At 36.2% G+C, this 22,035-nt stretch overlaps 1 protein-coding gene across 10 annotated transcripts in view; it reads left to right on the top strand.

Annotated features, from left to right (window-relative positions):
- The window catches only part of EYA4 (EYA transcriptional coactivator and phosphatase 4), a 251,405-nt gene that overhangs the window by 14,136 nt on the left and 215,234 nt on the right, over positions 1 to 22,035 (top strand). For 9 of the 10 annotated variants that reach the window (XM_033103195.1, XM_033103193.1, XM_033103202.1 and 6 more), the window contains one exon: positions 14,736 to 14,834. The exons of the other annotated variant lie outside the window; for it this stretch is intronic. In XM_033103195.1, the coding sequence (XP_032959086.1) occupies positions 14,802 to 14,834 (33 nt within the window). In that variant the 5' untranslated portion in view covers positions 14,736 to 14,801. The remainder of the gene's footprint in view (positions 1 to 14,735; positions 14,835 to 22,035) is intronic. 10 annotated transcript variants of the gene reach the window in all.

Consider the following 22,035-nt stretch of genomic DNA (forward strand, 5'->3'; position numbering starts at 1 on the left):
ATGTTGAAGAATTTTTAATTCGTAGAATTATGAACTTCATTGGAGAGGAAGCATGTTCTGTATTTGTTCATATCAATGGTTCAGACTATAGGGATCCGAAATCCCATATGTGTACGTTGAATGTATATGTGGTTTTTTGGTGAAAGAAATTAGGTCTTTTTTTCAGGCACAATTGAGGAAGGCAAATTTTTGGTTTAGTTTCTCGTGGTTTGTTTTCAGGCATTTTCCACGAAAAGATGAGCAAGACCCTTCAAAACCACCAACTTGCTTATTTAGGGGAAAAGAAACCTTTCCGATGTCCAAAAATAACATTAAATTAAGATTATTATTTCCAATAGTTTCAAAAATGTTGGTGTTATTTCCTTGTATGATTCATTTCTGAATGCAGTACATGACTGCACTACATCATGATCATGCATATTTGCTCTGTATTTTAGTAGGTCACATTATTTATCAGAGAATCAGTATAAGAAAAGGAACGGAGCCTAACCCTCCATTTTGCAGATAGACACTGGATTAGAGACATTGGGTGATTTATTCAAAAGGAAGCTAGAAAAGGCACATCTGCTGGAGATACCCTAAGTGCTCTCAACTTTACATCTTGCTGCCTTTATTCTTCTTTATGTCTGACAAGAAGTTGCAAACACTGGAATCGGACTGCCTTTGTGTATGTCCAGGCCCTGCGGCCACTTGTCACATCAGCGTGTAACCTTGGGGAAGTTATTTACTCAAGTACTGAAAGCCATAGTTCCAGAGTGTATAAACTAGGGGGATAATAATAATAATAATAATAATAATAATAATAATAGTACTGGCCTCATGGAGTCGTCGTAAGGAATCACGGAGTTCATACAGGACAGGCACTGAAGGCACTGAAAATGCTTGGTATATATTTTGAGTTGACTCCTTTGAATAAACTGCTTAGTATATTTAATATTGGAAAAAGGGATGTTCATGCTGCTGAAGCATTTTCTTTTTTTAATCAATCATTTTGTTAAACAAAAGTAATCTGTAAATTCTGTAACATGTTAAAACATGGAAGACAGGGATTACCTCTGAGAGGAGAGACTGGAAAAGGCAAGGAGAGAGGCTTCTGGAATGCTGATCATGTCCTGTATCTTGATCTGATTGCTTGTGACAAGCTCCAGTTTATTTAATAAAAAAATCGTCAGCTGCCTACTTGTGATTTGCATGTCTTATTGTGTGTATCTTACACTTTACTAAAAAGTTTAAAAATACAGATATAATTAAAGTAAAAAGTGGACGTCCCCACTTTATTCATCTCTTCCATGTTCCACAATCAGGGTAAATTGCTGTGCTTTAGTGTGCTTCCTTTCACACATTTTTTTCCAAACGTGTGAATGTACGAACTATGTGAGGATGTAATTTGTTTTACTTAACATTTTTGATCCAAAATGGATCATCAGTTGTCTTAAAACTGGCTTTTTTTCTTATAACTTGATTTGCTGTATTTTTAATACTTTTCCACATTAGTATATATAGTTTTGGGTACTTCTATTTAATGTATGCTTATGTTTTATAATTTGACTGTTCCCTTCTTGGTATATATTTAAGCTGCTTCCAGGTTTTTGCTATTACAAAGAGTGTGGCAATGACGATTTGAATATATTTCTCTGTATATCTGCCAAAAATTCCTGTAGCTAAAACTGTAGATGTAGGAGTAATAGGTGAAAAGGCATGTACATATTGCATAGAGGGTGCCAAAATACTTTTCAAAAAGTTTGTAACACCTTGCATCTCTATGATGATGCTTGCATCTTTCTCATAAAAGCCCAGGGCAAAATTTCCTGCTTAATTGAACATTGTAATTATTTGTGCTCTGGTTAATAAGGAGGTTTATAGTTAGTACTAAGTTCCTTGAGACTCATACACTAACTGAAATAGTTCACTGATAAGTGCAAATAATTCTATTAACCACATATATAATAATCCTGTGTTAACATCTCACATAAGGATTGTTGCTACTCAGTTATATGAATGATTGTTATATATATATATATATATTCATAATTCTTCAACTAATAGATAGGAAGAAAACAATCAGTGTGTATCATATTTACAACATATTTTCACTTAGCACCATGAAATATTTATAAGAATTGTTAGGAGACATGGCTCTAACTCTGTTGTTGTTGATGAGAATTATTTATTGTTATTCTATGAAGAGCCAATTATGTCCCAGGCACAGTTCTAACTAAGCACCTTACATATGTTAATATAGCTTTTTGACATGTGGATGAAAGGTATAGATGCTATGCTATTATAAATGGGATTATTACATTCTGAATATGTTGATAAATATTACTATATATCAAAATATCAACTGTATCTTATCGATGTAATAATTTGTAAATCTGCAAAATGTTAGTCTTGTTAATGTGAAAATTAAAATTGATAGGTCAAAACCCAGAAAATCGCTATTCAAGTCCTGGCTAAAGAAACATGATACACAAAGTTTGAAATGAAATATGCTAATCAGTTGACTTTATTGTTAGAGTCCTATATGTAGAAAATTCTGTCTCCAGCATGTTCAGCTCTTATAGTTTCTGGTTAATGAATATTCTGCTTAACTTTCATGGCTATCTAGTGCCTTAAAAGAGTAATCCAACTCAAAATCGCTAATTTATTCCTGTAGCATTGGATAAATATGACTATCAATTTTTGTGGGCTTTTTTTTTTTCCCTGCAGAATTTCCTGTTATTCTAAGGGATTCAATAGGACTTATGCACATAAAACTGAAAATTATATTACTATGGGGATACGGCTTTGTGCCTTTGAGAAGGAACTCTCTTGCTAACTTAAGGACTGTATGTGTGTAGAATAGCTAACATATTCCTCCCAAGAAATTTCATGTATGCAGTTAAAACACTCTTAAATTGATTAAGGATTTGTTATATATTTCCAGAAGCACTCAAGAGTACTTTTATGGTTATAAGAGTAGAGTACATTAGAATGCCAGAAACCAGCGAATACGCTAGAGGCCTTCAAAACCATACCCGACATTCCTGCCTTCACCATATAAACATGTGGGGCAGCCTGGAAAAACAAAACAACTCTCCTTCCCCCAAACGTAGGTACGCCTCTGATGATAACACTTCAACTGGCTTGAATATTAATTTGCTATTTTTCTGTTAGAAGTAATTTTTATTACTGAGGAAATGGAATGGAGAAGTAATAACTATGGCTGGTATTTATTTCTCAAGTAAAGTGTTATTTTACATTCGATTTGACCAGTTGCCTTTATACCTTTTTAGAAAGTGTATTATTCTACAACTACCAGGGTATTTTGCCTATTAATCAGGGAAGCTAAAAAGCCTTTTATAAATGTTGAATCAAAACTCTTACTGCTGTGAGGGAATTAAATTTCAAGCAATATACTCCTTTTATAGGGTGAGAAACTGAAGTATGGAGAAATTACAAGGTTTTCCCAAAGCCATACATTAAGCCGTAGCAGACATGGAAATCTATGATTCTGTTTGCCTGATTCATTCTGAAAGTTCATAAAGTTAAAGTTATCTATTTCCTGACATGTGCCTTAGTACTGTTTGCTTATTTACTCATTGATTAATTGATTCATTCATTTGTTCATAAATTTAAAGGAATTGATGTGTTTTTGCAAGATGCAGTCTGGATGTAAGGACTGAATAATATTTTGAATTTATATATCTTAGGTATTTTTTTTTAAAGAATCTCATTGTTTTTTGTTTTTTTTTTTCCATGATCACAAAAAGAAATTAAGGCATTAAAAAACAAGTTGGATTGCCCAGATGTGGGGCACAGTGGTGTCAGTGAGAAGCATCCGCAGGTTCTTCAGCAGCTTATAAAGTTTATTCAAGGGCTTGAACTAGAACTTGGCTGAAGCCCTTGATAGGTCTGGAGCATAGATTGGTGACCAGGAGAAATCACAGCATGCATCAAGAGTAGGGAAGGAACTAGTGTCTACAGCTCTGTAGCTAGGTGTCCTTATATTTGGTTTAATGAAGAAGAGGCAAATTATTCTGCTTCTCTGTCATCTTCCTGAGTTTCGGTTCTCACATTTTAATTTCTTATTCATCGTGATCTTTTTCTTACTAGTTTAACCTTTCTTTACCCTCTTCATGTTATTCCCCCTCTAAGCTTTCAGAGTCATATTTAAAGCAAATAGTATGGGTCAGACGTCACTTCTTGATTGAACAGCTGGTGCCACAAGTAGCTTTAAATGAGAAAAGTAGCTTGTACTTTCCCTCAGCAGAGTGCCCTGCACAGGGAAGCCTAAGAATAGGGGGATGCCATGTTCCCTCAACTTCTCTAGAGAGTTCAGTGAACAACTGTTGTTGGTTGGTTTGTTTTCTTGTTTTTTCTAGCAGCCCCGAGATGTAGGACTCTGACTTGGCTCGGGCTTTGTGGCTCACCAGCTCTTCTTCCCTCGGAAGGGTTCTTTCCCAGGAGGCTCCTCAGGCCCAAGGGTGCTTGGAGCTCTGGAGCCCAACCCTTAGATTCTACAAACAAACCCAGGCGCGGCCAAGTCCCAGGCAAAGCAAACCTTCCTGTAGCTCAAACATTACTCTTTCTTCTTTAATTTTCCTACAGAATAATTCAGCCTTCAACAAGCCAGGAAACAAACAAAACCCTAGGGTTTTTCTCAGAGGAGCATTCTTAGTGCTTTGAAAATTTATTGTCGTTAATTTCCATTTCAGCTAATTGGATTTCCTTTCCTTTTTTTTTTTTTTTTTTTTGGTCTGGGTATAAATATAATGTTTGGTATACATTAATGCTGATCTATATTAATTGAATGCCAATTTACAATTGAGTGGTTTAAAAATAATGATGCACTGTGACCTAGTTCATACCTACCTTCCATTTAATGTATTTCCTAGGCAATTATGCGTTTGTGGTTGACTGAATTCTGCCATAACCCCTGTTGAGAAACAAAGACTTTTTTTATTAAAGATGTGGTCTTATTAACTAGGGGTATTTAACTTGAGGAAAAAAGATTTAAGGGTGACATGAATGATAACACTCTCAATATCTAACAGCCTACCATGCAAATGAAAGCAGAATTCACTTTATGCTTTGTGGCTCTGGTGGGCAGACCAGAGTGGAAGTTCTGAAAGTTGGATTTTAAAACTAATACACAAGGAAGAATTGTAAGAAGGAAAGAGGAGAAAGACGTGATTCTATTCACTGGAAGCTTCAAGTATTACACCTATAGACTCATGTGATTGGTCTGTAAATAAACCCCACTTATGTCTATGCTTCTCACGATCCTAAGACAAAGAAATAAGAGTCTACAGATTCCATTCAAATTATATCTTTGTTTCTCTCTCTCTCTCTGTCTCTCTCACTGTCTCTCTCTCTCTCTCTAAGTTTGTCCTTTAAGTCAAAACATACAGCACAGCATGGAATTGAACCACAGCACCAAATTTATTTGAGATATTATTTTCTGAATTCTTACAATTTTAGCCCTTAGAAAGTTTGGATTTTTAGAAGTTATAATTGCAGGTTGTTTTGTAAATGTGATCCTATTTTCAATGCAGTTACAAAGTCAGTGGAATGCTTTCACACTCTGATGATACTGGGAAATTTACATAGAGAAAATAATGTATTCAAACTTTCCTGTGTGCCTCAACTAAAACTCTGGATGAATAAAATTCTCCTCAAGTGTCCCAAATTGTAGGAAGGCGAATAGCATCATATTTAATTAAATTTATAACTAATGTTTACTGTAGACACAATTTGAACAAGTGACTTGGTTTTAGGTAAGTCAGATTTCCTGCTATATTTTATATATCTCATGTTTACTTTGTTATATATTGGCCTCCACCTCTAATAATAAAAAAATAATGACATTCAGGTGTCATACTGAAAATTGGTGATAGGGAAAATTTGAGAGGAAAAGATATGTTTGTGTTTTTGTTGTTATTGTTTTTGTTGTTACTAATTTCATTTATGGGGATGGATACTTCCTGAGTCTTACCTTGTACTTCACAAATTGTTTCTTTAGCTGAATCTAATCTGTTTAATTCATTCATTTCTTTTTTGATATTTCAATGCATATATTTTTAAAACATTTCTTATGGCTATTTTCCAAATAGGTATATTTATTTTTTTCATAATGGGTCCTTCAATTTTGTTTCTATTTCTTCTGTCTCTTTAATTGTTTTAAGTATTCTTGTTATATGGTATTTTTCACATTGTCCTATAATCACGAATTCTTGGATTCTAGTTCCCCTGTTGTTGCATCTGCTGTCTCTGCAGTATTTTATTTCCTTATGTAGCTTATCATATTGATGAATTTCTGTCTAAGAATCCATTGTGCCCTATGGAACAATTTCACATTTGCTTTCCCTTGAGTCTAGGGATTTCAAGCCTGGATCAGTCTTGATTTTAATTTTTTGACTTGAGGTTTTGATGCCTCAGGTGCAGTAATAATTTAGAATTTACATTTATTTGTGCAAGGCTGAGGTTTTCGATTTATTTCAACTAATTATTTTCTTTTGTTCTCTTCTCAAAGGCTCCATTGTATGACAAGCTTCCTTGCTGAGTTGTATGGTAGGCTGAGTTTTTCTAGCCCTTCTTCGATAAAATGATCAAACTTCTCAGACTCTGTCTTTTATGCTTTGCCTCTTGCTTTTGTTTCCTGCTCATCCCCATAAAGATAATGACAACAAAAACAATAACACAAACGTATCTTTCCCTCTCAACTTTTCCACATCACCAATTTCTTAAGAATCAAGGTGTGCCACCTGAAAGTCATATTTACCTATCGGTTACATTCATATATTTTCTATATCCTATTGATTTGTCTTTCATGTTATCTCTCATACTCAGCTCTTCTCCAGGCTTTCCAGCCACCACACCAGTCCAGGCTCTCTTGACTTCTTACCTAGATTATCACAAAATCCCTCAAGTTGCCCCTTAGCTCCAGTTACTGTTCATCTTGTTTTCCAGAAATCTGAAGTACAAGTGTTGTCGCAATTATGTCACATATGCCATCCTTTATTTGAATTTTAAGGCTATCAAAATTTAGTAATAATTGTATTTATCACTGATGTTTAGCACTTTACTCCTGCTTTGCCAATTTAAACTTCTTAACATTCCATTAACACCAAATAGTCATTCTTCTCTCATGCTTTCTTTTCCAAAAAACAACAACAACACACGTTCCCTTCTCTTTCACATGCTCATCTACAAGTGTAAATCTGTTATTAGCAGCATTAATCTCTCAACACTAATGAAACTAATCACAGTTTTGATGTTATGTAGAATGACATGCTAAAAAGGGACAAATGCTAATGACTTCATAATATATTTGTTTATTTTCACAAACTTCTGTAAGTTCAGAAAATTGATAAGACTGATGAATTTTGACTACTCTAAATATACGCGTAGATAGTTAATGCAACTCCTGGAAATCACTGATTAGTATAATATTATTAATTGAGCAGAGTTAAAAATCATTACATTTTCACAAGAAATTGTGTAGATACTGCTCCACTGTACAGTGAAAAATGTTTTTAATTTAGTATATGAAGAGCCAGGTATAAAAGCAGAGATTTTTCTGTCTCTGTCACTAGTAATCAAAAGGCTTATGTTTTTGAAATATATAATTTCATTTAATCCTCACAAAATATAACATCGGTATTACTATTGTCTCTATTTTATGGATGAAGAGAATGCTTATTTAAAGGTGTTAATTAACTATGCCAAGGCCATACAGTTATCCAGTGGGAAAATAAGGACTCACACATAGACCTGTTTTATTCCAAAAGTCTTTACTTGAAATTACTACATTTATATTTCCTTTGGCAAACCTGTTTTAGACCTCTAGGTTTCAAGAATTGAACGCTAAACTTAGGAGATGTATTCTTAAATTCTTTCAAAGTGCAACAAATTTTCCTTAAGAGGGCCATAAAGTCATCAGACGTGTGTTAAGTAACACATAAGGTCAATCAAGAAAGGTTCCTGGGTATGGGAGAAAGGTTTATGGCTGAGAAAAAGGAAGGACTCAAGTAGTTTTCTTCTGCCAGGCAACAGGAGAGCCAACTAGAGATGAGCCATTGCATTGTATACAAAAGCTCAGCAGAGTAATTGTGAAGTATGCATGGGGAAGAGCAAGGGGCAGCAGGTGAGAAGGGAAGTTGATCTGTGAATATCTATAGGAGTAAAAAAAGTTTCTCAAGCTCAGAATTCTTTCCGATGTTTCCTTGGGACCATCGGGTTATAACTGTGTCTGTGTTTTCTAGGATAACTAGCCAACTGTTCACAATTAGCAAACACAAAATAGAAAACCTTGGCTGTCCCTGCTTATCAAAAATCAAGTGATCATAATTTATAATTCCAGGAAGATTATTGCCATCCAATGAAGCTATCACTAATGACCAAAATGATTATCATGAAATCGAACTTGTTATAATTTTTTAGCATGAGAAATTAACCCCATTATTATTACATATTAGTAAATAAATGGACTATTTTGCAAAGTCTATGCTCTATTTTTATAAACAGTTCAAAAATAGCTCAGCATCTAGTTTGTAGTTTGGCTCCATTTAAGGGGATTGAAGTCAGGCAAAATGCTCATTACTGTTCACCCAGATCTGTTTCTTGGACACTTTTGCTATTTTCCTTTTATACAAGTAGGGAAGAGAGTCACGTGCATGGTCAAAGAATGACTATATCCGCCTCGCTGAACAGTTGGCCATAGAATTGGAGCTAGGTGTTCTTTGTGCTGTTGGCCTCCCTCTCTGGCATGCCGCCTGAGCCTTTGGAACCAGCCAGGGCCTGTCCTAGCTTCACAGACCCATTAATGAAATTTGGAGGGCAGTGCACAGGACACGAAAGCAATGCCCTTCTTGACAGCTGATCCCAACTATAATTGCTCAGTAATGTAAGGAGAATATATGTCGTTAGATTTCCTATACAATTGCAGTTTAATATTAAGCAGTATGATTAATAAAGGAGAGAGTTAATTGAAGATTATGAAGATAGCTCACGGAATCCAGGGAAGATGTGAACAACCAGCAGCAGGAAGAGCATAGAAACTGTGAGACTTCAGGAGCAACAAGATCCAGTCCTTAAACTCTGCCAGGACTTTCTTGCCATCTCGCTTTTGCTCCTTTTTCTGGGTCAGCACCCTCTGTCTTTCTCTCGCCGACCAGCTATTTCCACATGGCTGTAAAGAGCTACCAAATTTTATGTCTTAGGATTTTGCCACTAAGGGAGGGGACTAGCTTGATACTTCCCAGCCCCTATCCTAAGCAAGAGGGAAGAACTGTGATGAGTCATTATATAGAAGTAATTTGGTGTAACTGGGAAAGACCTAGGGAATCTAATGGGTTATACTCTGAATATGGATCAGTGTAATAGACGTATATTACATGTGTATAATATACCCCCATGCAAGTAAACCTTAATTTTGTACACAATATGTTTCTGAAAATTTACTTGCAGTGTGTAAACCTGAAAGTCAAACAATAGAGTAGCTGTTCTCAATCATAGAGTATAAAGGAGGAACACCCTCCTTTGGCCCAGAAAATTCTGCATGTGTACATATATTCTTTAGCGGCCCCATCTAGGTTGAAAGGGGCTGTACCAGAGGTTATGGTAGGACTAGCTCCCTCCCCATCCCAGGGTCTGCACAGGGGCTGGAACATAAGTTTGGGCAGCCTGTGATCTTTATATGATTCCCTAAAGGGATACTAGACATTTTGATCATGGGCGGGGGAATGTAGGCTCTTCCCCCTCCTTTTTCTTTGCATCGCAGCAAGAGGTAAGCATAATCTCTATTGGCACGACCCTCACTGGAGACTCCTGTGCAGTTCCCAGCCTTTGGCTCCATGGTACTCTGATGATAGTGAAAAGGCGTGGGAATGGCAAGGACCATGGGACAGCAGCTGGGGGAGAAGGAAGGCGGAGGTCTCCTTTAGATCTCCCACTTTGGACAGTGGCCCCAGGGAGCAAAACACCCGACTATTGGTTGCCCTTGATAAGACATTTTGGCCGAGGATTACTCTCCTAGGAACTGTCACAGCTGCAGGTAGGACTGATTAAAGAATTTCTGTTTTATTCTAAGGATGGGGTGAAGCTCTGAATTGTTTTAAGAGAATACAACCAGATCTTTATTTTCAAACTATCCCTCTGGCTGCATTGTGAAAGATGAGGTCCAGGGAGCAGGACTGGAGGAAAGTGAATCCTTAGGATGCTGCCCACTCCAGGCCAGGCAGGGGGCGGTGATGAGTTGAACTACTGCAGGGGCAGTGAGGAGAGACACCTGGAGAGACTTGAGCAAACTCTGGGAGGGATTGAAGCTACTGGGAGGGTAGCTTATCGAATGTGGAGAGGAGTGGGCAAGGAGTCGGTCACAAAGCCCAGCGATCCGGCTTTAACGGCCAGTGGACGGCTGTGCCATTTGTGTGCATAATCCAGAGAGAGGCGTAGTATTCCACGTGCAGCTTCTCTCCTCGTCCCATGCCAGCCCTGGCACAGGGGACCTCCCCCTTCATAGTCACGTTTATTCTGCCAGAGTAAAGCGTGCCTAGAAAGTCTTTTTATTCCAAGTGTGATTAGAAAGACAGAGGATTAGGCTATATCACACAGACTCTACAAACTTCTCTTTCTCTAAGTCAGCGGGTCCTTTGCTGTCGCTACCACCTGGGCCAAGCCTACGGACCTCATTCCACTTCTGAGAATTGTTTTTACATGTTGATGTATAAATCTCATTGTATATTTAAATGAGAGGAACTATTGACTTTTATTCTAATTTTCTAAGAGACAGGAATTTACAGCTCACTTCTAGAGCAGAGTTCAAGAAAAAGATACAGTTTTCTGTAGATTGAAAACCTAACCGCAGAAGAAATTAACAGGGAATGGGTGAAGCTGCTATTATTCCTGTTTTAAATTCACTTTTTCTGGGGAATGGCCTTGAAATAGAGCTGGGAACTACATTATTGCCTCATAAAACAGCATGAGGTTACTGTTATTCCTTAATTTTATATCTTTCTTATGAGGTAATACTTCTCTTACTTGATTTGAAGAGTGTTCTCATCTTTTTCTCATATATTTGTGAAAACTAAATGTTAAAGGATTTAACATAACAACCATTGCTAAATTATGATGTAAAATAATACCATGTCTGTAATTAGCCTTGGTAGTTTTACTTGGTTCAATAATATAAAATCACTAGGCTCATAATATTTTAGTACCTTAGTGTGTTTGGCAAAGAAAGAAATTCATGTTACAATAAAAATGTTAAACTAAGTAACAATTAATCTCAATTTTAAGGAAATATAAAGCAAAGTATTATGTTGTAACATGGAACATTGATGCAAATAGCTCCCCAACTGAAACATTAAATAGGTTCTGAACTGGTGGTTTACCAAAACATGCTAGTTTTTGCTTAATTCTCTTATGCTCTAATATCATTCCTGAAGTCTTAATTTTAATTTCACTTGAGTTATCACCAGTGGCCTGGTATGGCTGTTCTAGACAATGATCACTTGCTTTCTAATGATCAATATTCTTAATTTAATTCTTATGTATCCTTTTGGGAAAAATTACATTGAAACCTCGATCCCATCTTAAAAACAATTTCATTGTGGTAATTGTATATGTGTTATGGGATGCATTGTGTCCCCTAAATGATATGCTCCAGTTTCAACCTTCTTACGTGTGATTGCAACCGTATTTTCAAATAGGGTATTTGCAGATATGACCAAGTTAATATGAATATTCCTGGATTAGACTGGGATCTAAACCAATGACTGGTGTACCTATAAGAAGAGGGAAGTTTGGAAACTGAAACACCCACAGAAGAGGCCACATGAAGGGATAGGCGGGGAGAATAACATGTGACAATAGAGTCGGAGTTTGGAGTGATGTACCCACAAGCCAAGGGATGCAAGGATGATCAGCCAGCACCAGAAACTAGGGAGAAACAAAGAAACATCCCTTTCTAGAGCCTCCAGAGGGAGCATGGGCCTGTTAATGCTTTAATTTAGGACTTCTTGCCTTCAGAACTGTGAGAGAATAAATTTCTGTTGTTCTAAGCCACCAAAACTTTATGGTACTTTTTTATGACAGTCCTAGGAAACTAAAACAACATGCTATGTTGTAAGTAAACAATTGTTAGAATGTTTATCAATAGTAATTTCATTATAAGTATGTTTTATTATTAGGTCAGGTGAGTAGGAAAATATCTGGTGGAGTAATTCTCAATATTGAATTTTCTGAAAAGTTAAAATAATCTCATATAACAAATAAAATGTCCCTTTGTACTGTCTTTGTACAAAGTGAAAAGTAAAATGAAGTCAGTTATGGACCCCAAAAATGTAGAACAAAACAGAATTTTTCTTAAAATAGCCACATACTTGAGACATAATTTTCAAAAGTTAAATTATCTGGCTGTTTACTTTTTCCCTTTACATCATCAGATACATTATATATGATTTCATCCCCCATTGTTTGTCCCATTCATTTAATTGATATTAAACTTCTAATGCTTGCCATGCAGTGAGCTAGGTGCTTTATACTATACTATATACTATACTAAATACTATAAAGTGTGCCTGCCTTTGAAGAGATTACTCTGGTTGTGAGGTTTACTCCATGTAGAAGAAGCCACAAAGGCCACTTGAGGAATGGGTCTACTTAGAAAATTCATCTTCACTATAGTATCTATAATTTTAACTGATCTTATAAAACAATTTTTAGCATCATTTGGTTTTACTTACTATGTGCTTCCTGTATTATAGTGAAAAACAATTTATTGCACAGACAACATAAAACCAGCAATAATCAAAATATGTGGAACCAAAAGTATTATGTTTTATTATTTTTATGTTTAATTTGCCTTTTTAAGCAATATCCAAAGTCATGCACATTGGTGTAAGCATAGCTGAAATTTTTTGTTCTGATTTTTTTGCTTAATGTGCATTCAATAATTTTCACTTTTCCATTTTTAATAATTACTCTTTTGATCATTAAATAATATTACATTAAATTGGTTGATCATAATTTATTTAATCAATCCACTACAAAGAGGAGGCTGTTTCTAGTTTTTATTATCGTGAATAAAACTGTAGTAAATACCTTGTGACTTATTTGTGGGGAAGTTTACTCCTTAGGAAAGTTATTGTTGGATAAAAGTTTACACATATTTATGCCTTTTAAAATTCAGTGACAGATTGCTTTCTACAAGTGTTAGAAAACTCAACATTATTACTGACAATTGAGTGTCGACACCATTTGCACTGTATGCTTTCTGACAACGGGTATTATTAATATTTAAAATGTTTTGGTTATTGAATATATATACTGTAATCCAAATGTAGTTATATACTTGTTGCTTAAGTTTACATGTTTTGGCAACTGTAAAAGTGAACATTTTCCATATGTTTGTTTCTTATTTGCATTTTCTTATAATGATTTGTGTTCTCATATCCTTGCTTGATCATCTAATAGGCCCTTACACATTTTCTTACTGATTTCTTTGTTCTCAGCGTCACACTTATAATATTAACTGAAAATATTTTCCATAATCTTTTGTGCCCTTTTATTTTTGGGGCTATTTACCTCTGTTCAGAAATGCAAAGTTTTGTGTTGTTTTTATGTAGCTGCATCTATCGTCCCTTACCTTTGTAATCTGGTACAGTGTTTTTACCATTCATCTTACTCATTTATCTGTTAGAATGTAAAGGAACATCAGATGCTCCGCTTCAAGAGAGCACTTAGCTAATTTGTTATCCAGGTAGTGAGGAGAAAATGGCTCTAAAGGAGATGACTGGCCACCGTTCCATCCTGGAGAGTGGAGGAAGGGCTCGAGGGGCAGGCAGGTGGGGAGTCACAGCAGGTGGACCAGTGGCCCGCACTTCTCATGGTGAGCACCATATCCAAGGCAAGTGTGAGCCACAGTGATCCTTGTCACCAGGGGATATTTTCGTGTATCTTTTAATTTTGATTATTATTAATTTTTTCGTGTGTGTGTGGATTCAAGGGGATGTTTGGCTTTTTTGTGTTATATTGCATTGCTCCTATTATAAAATCTTTCTCTATCTAGAAATTAAAAAATATGTATATCCTATTTTTGTTTTGAGTTTTTTCAAGCTTCAATTTGCTGGGAAATTTTTTAATGTATGGTATAGAGAAAAGACTAACTTTTTTAAAATAGTTAACTGTCGCACCATAGTTAATTGACCAGTTGTCCCTCCACATATATTTGTGATTCTTTATTATTAGTCTTATTTTTTTTCTCTTTAAAATTAGGATGTATTTTATAATAATATATTCTTTTGAACTGAATAATGATCGTCAGTTAATTCAGACAAATTTTCCTGTAATAAAAAGCTGTCATATTAAAATACACACTGTATTTTCGAAAGTGAAAGGTTAATGTAAACTCTTAACTTTTAATCCATCAACTGCTTAATGACAGACCTCTCTCAGTAAAATAATGTATTAAGTGTTTATTCAGACTGTGTCTCCAAAGTTGTCCTCAGATGTTTCTGTTTATCTGTAGGATTCCTGAGTAGCTGTTCACATACTGAATTTTACCATGATGTGTTTCTCAAGATCATTATTTTCATCAGATATGGGAACAATATTAATGAATTTTGTTCTTTACAAATAATTCTACAGATTACCAACTATCACATAAATCATAGTATGTTTTGGTAAATTACAAATAAACAAAAGAGATAACTTTCTCATTTCCCCCCTTTGTTTCCATCTTTTTGTTTTAGACAGTTCATTTTTAATTGAAGGAAGCTGCTTCTACTTGGGAGTGGCCGGAGAAGTGAGAAAACCACATGGAAGACTCCCAGGATTTAAATGAACAATCAGTAAGTCAATTCAATTGCAAGTTTGCTGAAAAAAGTTGTGGTAAAACTACTCAAAATCATACTAAAAGGAATATTGTAAAAAACAAGTTTTTTTTCCCCCCCAAACATATAGTTTAGTTGATTTTGGAATTCTCTTTCAAGACCATAAAATTTATGCTGTAATGGGTAATTTATGCTGTTCCTGCTTAATGATACCATGTTTTGAGGTCTCCCTTGATTGTCTACTTGTAAAGCCACTGGTAGAAAGACTAGGGCATTGAAATCATGCTAAGTGTTTTAGACAGTATAAGCAATTTTACACACCTCCATTATTGCTTTTATTTCAAATGTGGTTAGATAGCGCATATATCGCTGGATGTCAGAAGCATAAAAAGAGAAAGTATATTGCTAGAACGCCTATTGTTCATTTCAAAGATGGCAACCACAATCCTCAAGGGCTTGCCTTATTTTGCTAAACTCTTTGCACATTGAAGAATGCACAAGATTGGCGGCCATCATTCTAAGATTCTGATTTCTCAAAGGGAAAGGGTTTATATAGCCTTTCCTCCGAACTCATTAGTAGTGTCTCCATGACACCAGTTCTTTGTTTACGGAACTGGAATCAGTGAAAGGTCTTCCCCCACTCTCCCACACTATTGCTAATTTCTGCGCACAGACAACTAGTGATACCACGAGTAAGGAGACGTGTACCTACCTAGTGTGTGTATGCAGACTGATGCTATTCTTTATTAGCTTATGTGATCATGATTTGATCTTGCAGTCTAATGTTTCTGTCAGGCAACAGAGGGCAGTGTGTTTATATATAGTAATGGTGGGTCTAGAAAAGATTTCAATTTTAAAATACAGAGGAATATGTATTCTGGTATATACATGCCATTACACGTTAACTTTTTTCTATTAAGTATTTCATTTAAAAGACATGATAATCAAGTCTTTAATTTACATACATATATGACCATTTTCTGATTTAATTATATATTCTACTAGTATGTAATTTCACATGAAATTGGAAATGGAGAAATGGAACAAAAAGTTACAAAGCCATAACACTTTTTAAAAATCTGTCAAATGGTAGAGATGTTATTCCTCAAAAATTGCCTGATTTTTTTAGTAAAGTAGATAAATGGCAATTGGGAGGCAGGGGCTTCAGAGTAGTTTTTCTTTTTTCAGTGCTTTTTATTGAACTTAAATATTCCTAGCGTGGACTCTAAAACAATGGACAAGAATTAGCATGATGATATGTCGTCCATGCCATTGCGTGTTTATGGATCCCAGTGGTGTCAGAGGTCTGTAAGTGTGACCACGTGCATATCTGAGTGACTGATGATGTCATCTTTGTGGCGCTGCTTTGTGAGAGGGCTACCATTGATCTGTACTTTGTTCTGACATACTAGGGGTTACATAAAAGTCTGCGTGCGTGTGTGTGTACCTGTGTGCATGTGCGTGTGTTAGATTGATCAGCTGTCTCTGTTTTCCAGAGACCCAGGGGTTTCCCAGACCATGGAACGTTCAGAGCTAAAGTAGGTGGAGTTCCCACAAACCAGGATGTTTGATCCAGTTAATCAACATCAGGGTGTGTGTATGCTCAAGAACGAATTTCTTGTTTTCAATACAATGGATGCTAGAGACAGTGTGTTTTTATGTTTAACCTTAGAGTGAGGTTATTACCCAAGGTGCTTCATATCACTTTTTACAAAATGAAGCCCAGCACTTACCACTCATATATAATTTTCTCACCTTGATATTTTAGGGTTGTGGAGCTCACTATTTAAAAAAAAAAAAGTAAAAAAAAAATTAAAGTGCCTGGTGTTGCTAATGTGAAGCCGGTTTGAGAACCAGAAATCTAGGGTGAACTTCTCACCTCTCAGCTTGAGCCCCGCTGCTGAATTTGTGGTGAGAATGGAAGACAGAAGAAAACAATGCTCTTCGCTGTCCCTTTCTCTTTCCGCTCCCACACATTGAGCTGTCCACCTGAGGATGACTATCTAGTCAGTCAAATTGAAAGCTGCTGATCTGTGAATGGTTTGATAGGCCATCAAGAGTGAGTGCTTCCGGTTTAAACCACAGGAAGCTTGAAGTTTGTGTCAAGGGTTAATTGATGGCTTTAATTTTATAAACATTGTCAATCCTTCCTCCTCCTTCAACATTCTTAGACCAGAAGACCATATAGACCAATCTCTTCATCTTGTACACATACAAAGGGATGCTTGGGACTGCTAAATGGCTTTCCCGTATTGGCATGGCTGGAAAGTGCCAGAGTTGGGACTTCATACAGGTCTTCTGACTCCAAGTCCAAAGCTCTCTTCATAACATCAACATGCCTTATCGCTTTTGGGTTTTCTTATTTTGACAGTCATCCCCACAGAAATGTCACAAAAGTCAGAATCAACCCCGTTTACATTGAAATGATTCCTACTGGGATGAGATCTTTAAATTATTTTAAATCTTGCAGAGTGTATTAATGTCTCAAAACTTTTTGAAAAATGATTCTTAGTGTTAAGATAGAGCAAAGAAGATGGAATTACTAGGTTGGTGCAGAAGTAGTTGCGGTTTTTGCAATTATTTTTAACCTTCCAAACCACAATTATTTTTGTACCAACCTAATAAAAGAAGGTTCATATTAAGATGAAAGAGCATTTACTCAGATCATAGTTATTTCACCTCAAGAAGAATTCTTTCTTTAGGTGTAGACATAACAATAGTGTTATTTATTGCCCATATACACTCCGTCTAGCATTTTTCATACCCTCTCCAATCCTTATTATATCCTTGCAATATAATTATTATAGTCCCCATTTTATAGATAAGAAAACTGTGACTTAGAGAGTATCAAAGTTAAACAAATGTTAAGTAGCAGAGATTAGAATTGAACCCACTTTTATCTGTTCCTAAAACTTATAACGCATACTCGTAGTATAACGGGGAAAGGCTTGAACTCCGAAGTCAGACATCCTGACACTTAAACACTTCGTAGTGACTGGGAGATTACTTAAACTCTTGCTCATCTGTAGAGTGGGGAGGGTAATAAAGTGAAGTGATATGAACAGCTTAGCACATGCCTTACTTAGAGTAAAAACTCTATAAACGTTACCTGATCTCGCAATTACCTGACAAATTCAGATGGTCTTTAATGAGTATGCATGCATTCTTGTGTTAATATATCCATCTGTCTTCTGGGATATTCCTGCCTAGAAGTACATAGGTCTACAAACTCAGCAGATGAAAACTGACCTCACCAGCTTTCCTCACTCAATTTTTCTCCCTTTCTCCTCTGTTTCTGTGCTTCCCATCGTCAGCTTGAGTAGATTAAGTCAGAAAACAGGGCGTCATCCTTTTCTCAGTCATCCCCATCTCAAAGCCCTGTCCATTCTTGAGGTTTAATGTCTCTCAAAACTGTTCTTTTAGCTCCAGCTCTTTGTTTTGGATCTTGATTTGATCTCTTGGCTGTCTTTTTCTGCTTTAGCTTACTTTAGAATGATCTTTCTAAAATACATACCTGAATATATTCACTGTCCTACTTAATATCTTTCCCAGACACTTTCTTGCCCTCAGGAGAAAGTCAGTCCCACGTGTGTAGTCAAGTGCACAGCTTAATTGCTTACCTGTATCTCGCCAGTTTTATTTCTGTCTTTTTTTGATTCCCTGAATCTTTCAGGTTCTCTGAGGTTTCTATTTGCCAGTGCTATAGCCTCTTCCCCACTTGGATAACTTGTAAATCTTGAAGACTCAGTATGGGTATCACTACCTCTGGGCAAGCCTCTGAAATTGCCTCCTTCTGCCCTGCGCTGTCAGCCAAGTTGGGTCAGGGGCCTTTATAGTGTGTTTTCATACCCTTTTGTATTTACCTCTGTCCGAGGATTTACCCCACAGAACTGAAATCTTACCTGTTTATTTGCCTCTCCACTAGGTTATAAACTATGTGAGAGTAATAACAGGTTTTGTTGATCTTGTATCCTTACTTCTTAGCACAATTCTTGCTGATATTCAAGAAATGTTTTCTTCAAAAGCTTTCATGTACTGTTGGTAAGGTATATGAATGAATAGGCAGGCAAATTTTAGAAAGCCAAAACGTTATTCTCAGAATGGATTACTGACTTATGAACTCATTTTTCAGATGCATACTTTATGCATACTTTTTTTAAAAAAATGCATAAAATGTGTAACACTAGTTTAACGTCATGTGATCAAAACAAAGTTTGGTCCTGAAACAGTTTTTTTTTATTATTATATCTGTATCTTATTTTATAGTCTGGCTTAGAGGATCTAGAGAATTTAAAGAGGTAAGCATTTAAAGTAAGATTTAACTTTCATACTTACATGAAATTCTGTATTAGAATTTCACAATTCCTTAGAAGCACTTTAAGTTATATCCAATTATAGCTCACTACAGTTTTTAACTAAATATTATTTTAACTAAATATGGATTGTTATTGCATACCATTTGCCAAAATCTAGAAAGTAAATATTAGGTTTTTCTTCTGTTAGCTGTGATCAGTTAGCAGCTGCCTATGTTGAGAAGGAACCTAAAGCTACTCCTGACTCATGGGAAGAATAACGTTATCAATTTAGTACAATCTGCCATGGACTTGGTAAGGAGGAGAGGTGGCACCAGAACGTTATACCTGCTCGTCCTGGCCTGGACAGTTGTCAGCATCTTTGAGCACTTTGTTTTGTTGGTATAGATGCAACTAAGAGCTAGGATATTTTTGGGTACCAAAAGTCTCTTACTTGAACTTATAGCTTACATGTTGTATATCGATTGTCCAGTAATTCTGCATTATAAATAAAAACGAAAACAACTGTTTATGATAGAAACATAACCTATTTATTTCATGCTTTAATAATCTTGAGAAGTCGGAAAAATGTTTTGCTATCAGATATACAGCTAATGGGAAATGTTCACTGATGAAAAGAGCTTACATTCGTTGGTAAGCACCATACCAAGTGCTTTATGTGATTCATCTCCTGGAACATTAGAGCAGCCCTGTGTGGTGGGCTCTGCCATAACCCCAGTCTACGGAAGAGCCCACTGAAGCTGAATTTAGAGATTGTATTTAAGGTTGTGATAGCTAGAAAGCGGATGGAATGTGAGCTCACATAGTCTTATTCCAGAATCCATGCTGCTAAACACATTATTTGGCTTGTTTTGATCCACTTAAATGGTTTTCAGAACCTTCAATACATTTGGTGTTTTAAAAGTATCCATTAAAACTAAACTTGATCTCCACTTATTTAAACAAAGAGCAAAGGTTTTAAATATCATGCGCCTTGATGAGAAATGCGTATTCCACCGTGACTACAAATCAACTGCACAATCTTCATTAGTAAATATTTTGAACAGGCAGTCATAAGATAGGAGAATGTATGAAAATTGTATGATAATTCAGCTAGTTAAATGAAACAAATACTTAAAGATTCCTCACTCTCTGTCAGGAACTTTGTTAAACTGAGGATTAAAAGGTAAATATAATACAATTCCTGTCCTTCTCCAAATTTTAGTTTAGAATAAGATTGCAAGATGTTATGTCAAGTTTTAAAGTTATTTTAAAATGAGATTTGGACAATGGCTATTAATTTATTCAGTGAATATTTGTGAAGAACTGTTATATTTGAAGCATGGTTTTAGATGTTGGAAATATTTGGTGGACAAATATTATTTTCATGGAGCTTATATTGTAGTGGGGGAAGTTGAACAGTAAGCAAATACAGTATTTTAGTTAGTACTGTAAGTGCAAGGAGAAAAACCAAATAAAGCAGGGAGGACGATAGGAAGTTCTGGAGGCAGATGGGTGAGTGGGGAAAACTAGTTTTTGGAGAGTAGTTAGATGGATCTTACTGAGAAGACGGCATTTGTGCAAAGATTTGAAGGAGATGAAGGAGTGAGTTGTGTTAGTATCGGGAAAAGTGGATTTTGGTTAGAAGGAAAAGCAACTGCAAAAACTGTGAGGTGGCAGCATGCCTGGTACATTCAAGGAATAGAAAGGAGGCCAGTGTTGGTGGCGGTAGTGGAGAAAATAAGGCAGAGATAAAGAGGTAATCATGATGAAGGGGGAGGAGTATAGATTTTGTAGGGTTTTTAGGCTATTGTAAGAGCTTTCCTCTGAGAGACACGTGAAGCAATTGGAGGAGCTTAGGGATGACATGATGTGACTTAAGTTTTAAAAAAAAAATCACCCCATTTGCTATGTTGAAATCAGCCTGTATGGTGACAAGAGTAGAAACTGGGCTACTGTAAGCATCCAGATGTACAAAGGACAAGATGGCAGTGGAGGTGGTGAGAAATGACTGGATTGAGGATGTGTTTTGAATGTAGAGCCAAGAAGATTTGCTGATGGATTGGATGTGGATTGTGAGAGAAACAAAGAGTCAGAGATGACTTCAAGGTCCTGAGCGATGGGAAAGAATGCAATTGGCTTTTAGTGAGGTGGGATGACTTAGAAGGAACAGATCGTGTGTGGAGATCAGGAGTTAAGTTTTAGACATGGAGGCTGAGACATTGTCGTGTTTTCACCAATCATGTTTCATGCTCCTTTTTTTCTGGTGCACTGAGGACTACACTTCCTATCCCCGTTCATTTAGACTGGACCACATAACTAGTTTTGGTACATAAAATGCAAGAGTAAGTGATGTGCATATCATTTCCAGACTAGGGAGTGAGAAGCCTCTGCACAATTCTTTTGTCTGTATGTTCCCCTAGTAGAAGAATTAGGATGAAGCCTCACATAAAGATGGTGGCACCCCAGGGTAGAAGAAGGCTGCCTTCCTGAGACACTGCATGGAGGACAGACTGACAGGAGAGTATTAAGCAACTGAGTTAATAGGGACATATTGAGTTTTTCCTGATGTGAGACTTATAAGTGGATATGTCGGGCAGTCAGTTAGATGTAACCATTCGGAACTCAGAAGAGAAGGTTGAACTTGAAATATAAATTTGGGAAGCTTCACGGTATCAATGATATTTAAAGAAATATTGTTGGTTGAGAGCACTAAGACAGTAAGTGTAGATAGAGATCAGTTAAAAGGCCCAAGTATAGTCAGTGAATTTTCCCTCAATGTGCTTTCTTCCAAGTTTTCCAACAATCGCGTTATACATGGGTTACTTCTCTTTGAGTTCATCTCTCAGGGGAGAAAGAGCCAGCATACAGATGATTAGGTATTGAGACATCATTAACTTTTTTTGCGTTTTTCATCAAAGTAACAA

Source organism: Rhinolophus ferrumequinum, chromosome 3, assembly GCF_004115265.2.
Source record: "Rhinolophus ferrumequinum isolate MPI-CBG mRhiFer1 chromosome 3, mRhiFer1_v1.p, whole genome shotgun sequence".
NCBI lineage: Eukaryota > Metazoa > Chordata > Mammalia > Chiroptera > Rhinolophidae > Rhinolophus > Rhinolophus ferrumequinum.